The sequence below is a fragment of the Barbatula barbatula genome (assembly GCF_947034865.1).
Source record: "Barbatula barbatula genome assembly, chromosome: 21".
Classification (NCBI taxonomy): Eukaryota; Metazoa; Chordata; class Actinopteri; order Cypriniformes; family Nemacheilidae; genus Barbatula; species Barbatula barbatula.
Window position 1 is genome coordinate 852797 of NC_136784.1, and position 9841 is coordinate 862637.

The 9841-nt window shown below is 39.3% G+C and overlaps 1 protein-coding gene across 1 annotated transcript; it reads right to left on the minus strand.

Moving 5' to 3' along the window:
- Nucleotides 1–67: 67 nt before the first annotated feature.
- Nucleotides 68–5131, minus strand: tgfbr2a (transforming growth factor beta receptor 2a). The gene is given in 10 exon segments (XM_079485256.1): nt 68–487; nt 564–635; nt 637–699; nt 701–742; nt 744–1303; nt 1594–1784; nt 2558–2714; nt 2811–3010; nt 3085–3235; nt 4880–5131. Coding segments are annotated over 10 exon segments (1764 nt in total). The 5' UTR covers nt 4923–5131; the 3' UTR covers nt 68–202.
- Between the last annotated feature and the right edge of the window lie 4710 nt (nt 5132–9841).

Below are 9841 nucleotides of genomic sequence, written 5' to 3' on the forward strand. Positions count from 1 at the left end.
TGCGACTGTGCGAGTTCACAGCACTGATGATTTTGTTGGGAAACAAATATTTCCTCTTTATGTCAGCTGATAGCTCTGTGAATCTTTAATGAGTTGAGATTGTTGGGTTGCATTCTCTTAACCAAAAACACCTTTGTGTGCAAACAAACCAGTGCAAGTGCAATAATCGGTGTTGTTTTGCACACTTACACATTAGTGCCCACTAGGAAGTAATCTGCCATACTAGAACACTGAAAAATAATGGACACCTTGAATGACCTGCGAGTGCTTTTGGATAAAAACATCTGGCAAACAAATGTAAATGAAACAAACTATTGGTCTGATGATTTGATTGACATGAATTACCTCCAATCACGCTGCATCTGGACATGATCTCCCACAGAACGAGAGACATGGAATAAACATCAGCCTGTTTGAAGGACTCGATGTTCTCCAGGTCCATTCTGGACTCCAGCACCTCGGGAGCCATATATCGAGCTGTGCCGACCTGACAGAAGAAAACACATTTCACCTTACAGAACATCGTGCAGTCCACACGTGACAACAGCATCTCTATGTCTCACCTGTCCGCTGTTGGCCAGCTCTTCAGGAGATATGAAGTTATCCAATCGCAGACTGAGTCCAAAGTCACACAGGCCAGCAGGTGAGATCCGTCTTCACCAGAACGTTTGAGCTCTTTAGGTCTCTGTGCACGATTGGGCACTTTGGGTCTCCGGCACGCCGTCTGGTCGCTGTGCAGATGTTGCCACGCCCCTCGCCAGTGACCCGCCCAATCGGCAAAGTTCCTCCCAGCTCAAGACATGCCGGGACAGGAAGTCCTGCAGGTTCCCTCGCTCGTGATAAGCTGTTATCAGCCAGTACTGCCTTTCCGCCTTCCGTTCCTCGGCGGTCAGAAAGTGCAAAATATTGTCGTGCCGAAGATTCGTGTCGGAGAAAATCTCCCGTTCTGTTTTCCACGAGGCGTATTCTTCATAAGCGAAGATCTTCACGGCGACGGTTTGGAAGGGTTCTCCGCTGATGTTCTGCTTGAGTTTGGCTCTGTAGACCTCAGAGAAACGGCCTTTCCCCACGGTGACGTCCAGCTGGATGGGCAACAGCTCCATGTTGTGATTCAGACTGTTGTCGTTGCTGATGATGGCGGTGTAGGTCTCGATGTCCGTCCCTGTTGTCTTGCGCTTGATGCCTTTGAGATGACGGGAGACGCGGTAGCAGTAGAAGAACGAGACCATCACGAGAGCACAGATCACGGGAGGAACCAGAATGAACAATAACGCCAGCTCCACGGCTTTCCTCTCTTCTTCTGCTAAAACAACAGAGAAATATGTGAAATGATTGAGCAATAAATCTTTATTCTACATGCAGTAAATATCTCACTCCTGCCTAGACATGTTTGACATCTTCTATTTTGTGGGGGAGAGAGAGCGCTTCATCCTGCAGGTGTGTTACTGGAAACATGCAGTATGCAGGTGTGACCCAAACACCACGACACGCACGCACACACACACTCTCTCTCTCTCTCTCTCTCTCTCACAACCACCCACACACTTGCGCTCTCTCACACAAACGCACACACATACACACTCTCTCTCTCACCGGCGTCAGTGAAGATGAGTTTAGTGTTGCATTCTTCAGTGTTACAGGAGCAGATGTAGAAGTCTTCAGAAGACTTCACTGGTTTCATCAGACAGATGCTGCTGTTATAATCCAGTAAATACTGACCGTGAAACTGAAGCTCTGGATCATAACACACAGTCTCTACAAGACTCATTCCATTCCTTCTCCTCCTGAAACACAACATGTGAGCATTCTGAGCACAGACCCATGAGAGAAATATACACAATATCTGGCATCCCTCAATCTGACCTCTGAGCCATGACACATGATGAACACACGTTACATTTACATTTCATCTTTTAGCAGACGTGATTAACGCAACCAAGTCTGCAATAGGACACTTTTATAAACGTTTTATAAAATAGATAAACAAATAGAACAGAAGGAATAGATCAGAGCTTGAATGCACAGACGCTGACGCTGGGTCAACATTCCAACCGAATGCATTAAAATTGTTGTTTTTCAATATTTAGCCAAAATATTCTGAGACTTCAATTGAGGGAAAACAACACAAGGAGTTGAAATGAGAGAGAAATGACGGTAAATGGTAACAGAGCTGAACTCATGTGTTTGTGTGAACTCAGAGATGTCCCGGTGATGAACTGGAATTATTTCCCAAGGGATTTCCTCAAACAGACGGAATTCCTGTACAGTAATGAGACATTTCCTGTTTGCCCGCAAGAAAGACACATCTCAAATAAACTTCGCTTGTTCTCAAAATATAAATAAACGGTTTAATAAGAATACTTCTTATTCCCAAAGATTTACTTATTCTAGTAGTGTCACACAACCTCTATTAGATCGCAAATGTGTTTTCAGAAGACCGCCGTTCTCTCAAACTGCTGAAAATCTGCCAAGAAAGTCAAAGGGTCTGATCTGTGCTTCACATCGAACATACGTCTCTTGAGCCCTGAAAGAGCAAACGGTGAGAAACAGATCGTACCAGGAGCTGGCGCACACCTCACGTGGACTCTCGCACACAGATGAGATGTTACAGGACGATTCACAGATTCCCGTGTTGTTGCAGGTTGTAGATTGAATGTCACAGAATCTACAAAGCTTTGAAAGTTCATAAGGCCTTTTATTCTCCTTGACACCAGCTACCAAAACAAAAACAGACAGAGAAAGAAAGAAAGAAAGACGTTTTTATCCTGTATTTGATTGATTCATTCACTCGCTCTCATACACACACTCACATGTTATTTGGTTGTCGAAGAGCACACGATCATTACACGCGTGTCCTGTGCATGCACACAGACGGAGGTCATGAACTTCTCTGAAACTGGATGTCAGCAAACAGTGTGGGGTGCCAAAGTTCTCTAACATCACTCCATGCAGACGCTTCGTGGGGTCATGACACATGGTTTCTATAGTAACAACTCCAGCATCCCTCCACCTGAAAGAGTCAGACGGTGTGAATACAGCTCATGCTAATGTTGGCTTAAAACATTCTTCCGCATGATGTCATACCAGACCCCAGCGCAGACGTCATCTGGATTGGGACAGATCTTTGACACGTTACAGTTTGACTTGCAGTACTGTCCACTGCAGCTGCCTGCCCGAGGGTCACATGACCTGCAAACACTGTGTGGATTGGCTGTATGGAGAGCAAGCGCTGCACCTGTGCGACAGACAGAGAGAGACCTGGATTTCACCTTCAATCTCTCCGACACAACACACCGAATGTTTTATATAATTATTCCATAAACAACATGTTTACACTATTACACAAGTAACAATGATGCTTCTTTTTTGTTCTTTACATTATATACCGTAAAAAAAACCAATAAGTGTGCAGAAACGTCCGTCAGTGTATGAGTGTCATTTTATTAAATAACAGAATATTAAAACAAGTGCCATTATTATTATTATTTAAGCATTATAAAAGCATTTTAACTCGGTTCAATGTAATTATTGTTAAAAACATTCACAAACTCAGAATAGTATTTTGGACAAGCAGATGTTTAAGAGTCATTTGAAACTTAAAAAGAACGTTCAGCTTTGTGTATGAATCGGTTGAACCGTGAATAAATGTGCTTGTAATGAATGTGAATGTGTGTTGTTTGTAATAACAGATGTTCGACAAAGTTATAAAGAACATGATGAACAGCCCCAAGTGTCTGAACACACAGACTGTGATGCAGTATGACGTAAGAGTCTGAACATGTGCAAAAAACATCATTTCAATATGAAACATCAACAGCCGTAAACATGAAGATAAGTGGACAGATCTATGGATTATATTAGGAAAAACTCAACACTGCCTGCAGCTCACGTGATTAAAGTGATGTGACGATAAAAAGTGATTTACATTCTTTATTTTGTCCAAACACAAACCTAATTCTGTTCATTATTTTCCTCACATAACAAAACATTGTGGAATACTTGAGTATTCACTATAGTAAAGAGTAGTAATACCATTTCTAGATACTATAGAGTTTTTTTAATTAACCACAGTAATAATAAAGTCAATATTTACACCAGTTCGCAAGACGCTTCGTCTTAACAACAGAAACGCGCATGCGCAGTAACGTCTGTTTGTGACCCACATTGACTTCCGGTACACATTCACAAACAATAGACCGCCTGACGATTATTTCTGATAACAATCGAAAGAAACCGAGAAGAACCGTAATTTACTAGCCGCTAAATGTTTACTTTTAGACCGCGATACCGAGCTCAACCTCTAGATGTCAATGAACCACACGGTTTCTTTAAATGCGTCAAACTTAAAAGACCCATTCAACAAACTGTTTAATTGATCTAATGAACATACAACCAAATTCAACAAATTGTTTGTTTAATACAATCACTATACAGTAAAATAATAATACACATTAATTTGAACACATTTTAAATATAAATAGTAATATTTTTAGACACTAGGAGAAACCGGAAGTTAGCTGCGGGTCAGGCGCGCGCGTCCGATGAAACCATCTATACATACAGTATACATAAAACAAACTGTACTCATCACATTTAACAATTCACCGTAAGTGTAGTTAAGCATCGTGGCTGCTAGACCTTTAGTTTTTTTACTATATATAGCAAATATTAAAGTACACTAAAGTGTTGTGATACACATGTAACATGTATGTCAATATGTGTCGAACATTGAACTGATCTGCGTTCAGTATTAATAACGCTTCAAACGTGCACACACAGTGAACCGCGCGCTCCCGTTATAATCCAGCGGTGATAAAATGAGACGCGCCGCGTGCGTCGCGTCGCGTCGCTTTAAAGTTTGATCTCAAGCGGAACTCACCAGACGCGAGAAAACATCCGAGAAGAAGCGATCCAAACCCCATGACACATCTGATCCGAGTCCCATCGGTCTGATCCAGATCCTCGCGCTTATATAAGAGTGATTCGGATCGAGAGACAGACGACACGACGTGAGTCAGAGTGAGACAGGAAGCGTGTCTGTCTTCCTGATTACACTGCTGTCTGTTACAACACGAGCTCGATGTCTATCTGGACAACATGTCTGAACGTATTGAGCTGCATGTACAACAGCATATTTAAGTCACTAGTTAGTGAGCTACCTACTTAGACAGCGTTATTGAGCATCTTAGTGAGTTTACCTGGACAGCATCATTGAACTTCTTTTGACATCTTGAAACCCAAAAGTAAATAGACAGCGTTTCATAAAAAGTGATATTTAGTTGAGGGTTTAGTGGTTCAACGTCAGAGCTAAAGGCTGTGGGTTTAAATCCATGAATGCATCTAAAACAGAATAAACATCAAAATATGACCCTGCGTGGAAATGGCTGACGAAGAAATACTGAACTAAACAACAACATGTGTCTGCCAATTGACACAGAGCCGAGCAAAAACATCTGCATCTTAGCTGCACTTTACCAAATAAATAAATACATGTCACTTTATATCTTGGATAAAGTTTTTGTTTTATGTAACTGAACTGCAGAATTTTGTTGTCAGTGACTTGATTTTCCAGGAATTGTTTGCGTACGACTATTGTGTGTTTCTCTGACGTATGTTGGCAGGTGTCATTGCACAGACAGGAGACGTCATCTCGACTGAGGCTGTTCGCCTAGACCGCGTCTTCCATCTCTAACTGGAAATTATTCAGATTCAAAGAAAAAGAAGTTTCACAGAACTAACAAAACCACAACAACATCCAGGACGGACAAAAGCACGCCTTCACTTTATGAACTTCACTGCAGTCAAATCGAATGTAAGCTCTGTCACATCATGTGGTCTTACAACTGCTAAACTGAGACACTAAACAATAAGGTTGTGTGATGTAGTAACTACATTAGTCGACGTAAACTAATAATGAACATGAAAAGTTATTGACATCATTAACTCGCCCTCGAATTGTTCAAAAATGTTAAATGTCTTTGTTCTGCTATGTGAGGGAAACCTGACAGTAATGCCTTTTGTCGTAGGGCCAACTCGGGTACATCTGAATGTTGACGAATGTACACTGTCACTTTAAAAAAAACATAATATGTGTAGTTTATAAAGAAAGAATTTCAAAGATGAAACAAACAAGATGTACATTTAAAAACAAAGACCACGATGCACTGTTTGCTGATCTCTCTCTCTCCTTTATTATCAATCCCTCCCTCACTCTCACAAAAACATGCAAAGAGTCTGTTTGTGTGATGACAGAGATCTATCTCATGTGAGATGAAAGCTTGCCGTCGTTTCCTTAAACCTGCAGGATTTCACATCTGGAATGATCAGACCTGGAAGTTTTCTGAGCACACCTGTGGTTCAATTTAAAGTGATAGTTCGACCAAAACAGAACTCACCTTTATTTGATATTAATGACACTACACCTATAACTTTATAATATTTCAACATAATTGTTTATTAATCGCGCTACATTGTTGCAATGTTCTTTCATCATACTGATAGTGGAAGGTCAATATGAGCGCATTGCATTCTGGGATAGAGTTCCCAGCACAGTGCTTATTAGTTGTATCGTATTAACATTTGATCAGATGTAGTAGATCACTCAGATCAACTAAAACTCTTTTTACGTAAGAAACAACACTGCCTCCACGTGGACATTTAAATACAACACAGGCTCTGCCAAGCCACGTGAAATGCATCATGGTTCAGGTAGTTTTATTTTAAACTATTATCCAATGTCTTTGCACCAATGTAGCAGTGGAGTACAAACCTGAATAAACTTTCAGAAAAACTGCTTCCACTTTCTCTTCTTATGCTGGTCTGACATAAACCAGATAGAGAGAGAAATAAATAATGAGTTAGAGAGAGAGATTGGGAGCTGATGTGTTGTTTAAAAATGAACAAAACATTTAGAGAGGTCAGCATACACAAACGTATAAATATCACACACACACACACACACACTTCCCAGAGAGAGAGAATACAGATGATTTATATGTATGATCCGTGTGGTGTTTACAGCGACTCATTGGCTGCTGACAACCTTCAGATTATCTCAAAGTCAATTTAGAGAATATGCAGTTTTGCACATCATGTCTAATTCTGACATGTTGAATGACAGGTCTTAATGAAACTGTCACGAGTCAAAGTCTCTCTCGGCCTCATTTTCAGTCGCACTTTCTTTTTAAGGGTGTAAAAAGCAATTATCACCAAACTTCCTCCCTAAATCTAATTAAAAAGGCAAAGGCCCAGCAGATATCAGAGCTGTTATTAATAATCCTGCAGCAGCTGCCAAGAATGACAAACCCCAAGACCCTCTTGTGACCCTCTTATGAAAGCATTCATCATCTCTCTGCGTTATCTGTGATAATAAATCAATATCTATATCTGCATTTTTAATTGTGTGCATTTATTTGAGTCTAATTAAACTCATTAAATGCATTGCTTGTGGGACCCATTACATGGAATCTGCCGAATGCTCAACGTGTTAAAACACAGAATTGCTTATCTGAGTTAATCCAACACATACAGTTCACAGCAAGTGAACCTTCAGATCTACTGAACTCCTTAACAGAATTCAAAGAGAACCATCAAGGCAACAAAATGACAATTATTAAAACTATACCCAAATTTAACATGGTACATTTTTGCCAAACACCACAAACACATGTAACTTGTTATTATAAGCCATTACACATTTTCTGCATTCTGAACTGGGTACAAGACTTCTTTAGATCATTATTCATATCATTCAGATCATATCATTATACATCTCTTCCTGAAACATGTTCGTAACACATTCACATGTTTTGAGCTCCAGTGATCTCTCGCGCTCTCTTTTTTTTCAGGTAACGCTGCATTAGAAGGAGAGAAAGCATAACTATATGTGATGTTTTATGAACACAACCAAGTGTTTTTGCTGAAACAGCTCTATATCCGTTTAAAGCTATATAGGGAATTTATGTTTTAGTCTGCACAGCTGTGAAGCCATCAAGTTTTATTCGTCTACTATTAGTATTTATTACACAGCAGTTCAGTTAACAGATTTAGGATGGGCGGACAATAAAGAAGAAGGCAAGATTAGAAATATTAACGGATTTACTCACAGAAGCACAACAGCATCACATTTGATGCAGAATAACTTAACATTAAACAAACACAATCATGGCACAATAAAGAAAAAATTGGAGTGTTGACAGAAAAATTTTGTTCTCATGTTAAAGACACAAACATGTTCACTACTTTTTAATTTCCACGGTTTCATACTTAATATAATGAATATTATCTTGTTATCATAATAAAAATACACATAATCTTTCTGCGTTATCTGTGATCAATAAATAAATATCTATTACTGCATTAACATTTCTAGTAATGCAGAAATATATATTTATTTATTGATCAAAGATAACATAGAGAGATGATGTGTATTTTTATTATAATAACTTATAAGTTATATTTATATATGATCTGTATTTTTTTATATATATATTTGTATTCTGTGTAATGTTATGTGGCTGAGAGTGAATTTCAATCTTCCATACGTATGTACTGTACATGTGGCAGAATATACTTGACTTTGATGAAGACATTTATTCAAACACATGACTCGTGTCTTGCGCTTATAATGACATCAATAATGAAAAGATGAGATTCAGCAATGAGAGAACCAGAAGTTCAAAGCCCCCGGATATCAGACACATACATTTAAGAGAATGATAAACAAATGTCTGTCTGACTCACGGCCAAAAAAAACCTCCACACAGAAATCCTAAAAGTAGGCCTACATGTTGGTGGAAAAAATGAGATGGGAGGAAAGAATGTGTCTCCAAATGATGTTTGCTCCAAGACAACCAGCCTAGGTTGAATGTGCATAAATGATATCAAACTAAACTACGTGAAAACATTGTTTATAAAGCGTTTGTCCTTACCAAAGACATGAAGATATATCAAATCAACTTAAAAACAATATAGCCTCATAATTCATAGATTAACACAGAAAACAAACGTAATTCAAAGAGAGCATCACACCACAGACACACATACATCCCGTTACACACAAGATTTGATAGAAAAATGTGGTCAACAGTATACTGCATAAATGCATAAGAGACTAATAGTCTATATGCTTACCAATACATGAGTAAATTCAGCAAAGCGTTTTTAGCCAGCTGAAATAATACCTGGTGCTCTTCAGAAAATGTCCAGCTGGTGGCGCTCGAGAACCCTTTGGAAGCACTGCGCGTTTTTCCGGAGACGTGTTGTTATGATTGGGAATATCCATGACAGTAACATGTTACTAAAGTGTCTTGTTTTAAATCATATTACTGAATATACCGCTATAAAAAAGCAGTTACCATCAATTAACTTCTCAATTGGTGTGTATGATGGTTGGTCAATGTAGTGTTTGTCCCGCCTCTCCTCCACTGTGGTTGGACAGCTGCGCAAAAGGGACACTGAGCGTAAGTGAGTTAAAATAAAATAAAAGAAAGAAATAAAGAAAGAAAGAAAGAAAGGGCAAAAACTCGAATATAATTATGATACACAGTGCATCAAAATGCAATGTCAACAATTTGTCTAAAAGAATAAAGAACGTTTGAATATTTAACGCACCTGTGGTGGTAGGGAGCGTGTGCAAACTCCTTTCGTAACAACTTACGTTAACACACACTTATGATATGATGTTGTGTTGCGTGACCCATCGTCTGATTTATACAGTAGATACACTTAATGTCAGACTCAGATCTGATCTCTTATCTGAGACGGAGAAACAATCAAGTCTGAGTTCAGACCTCACTACATGACGTCATTCTAGTTCGCGCTGCATAATGACTGACAAAAC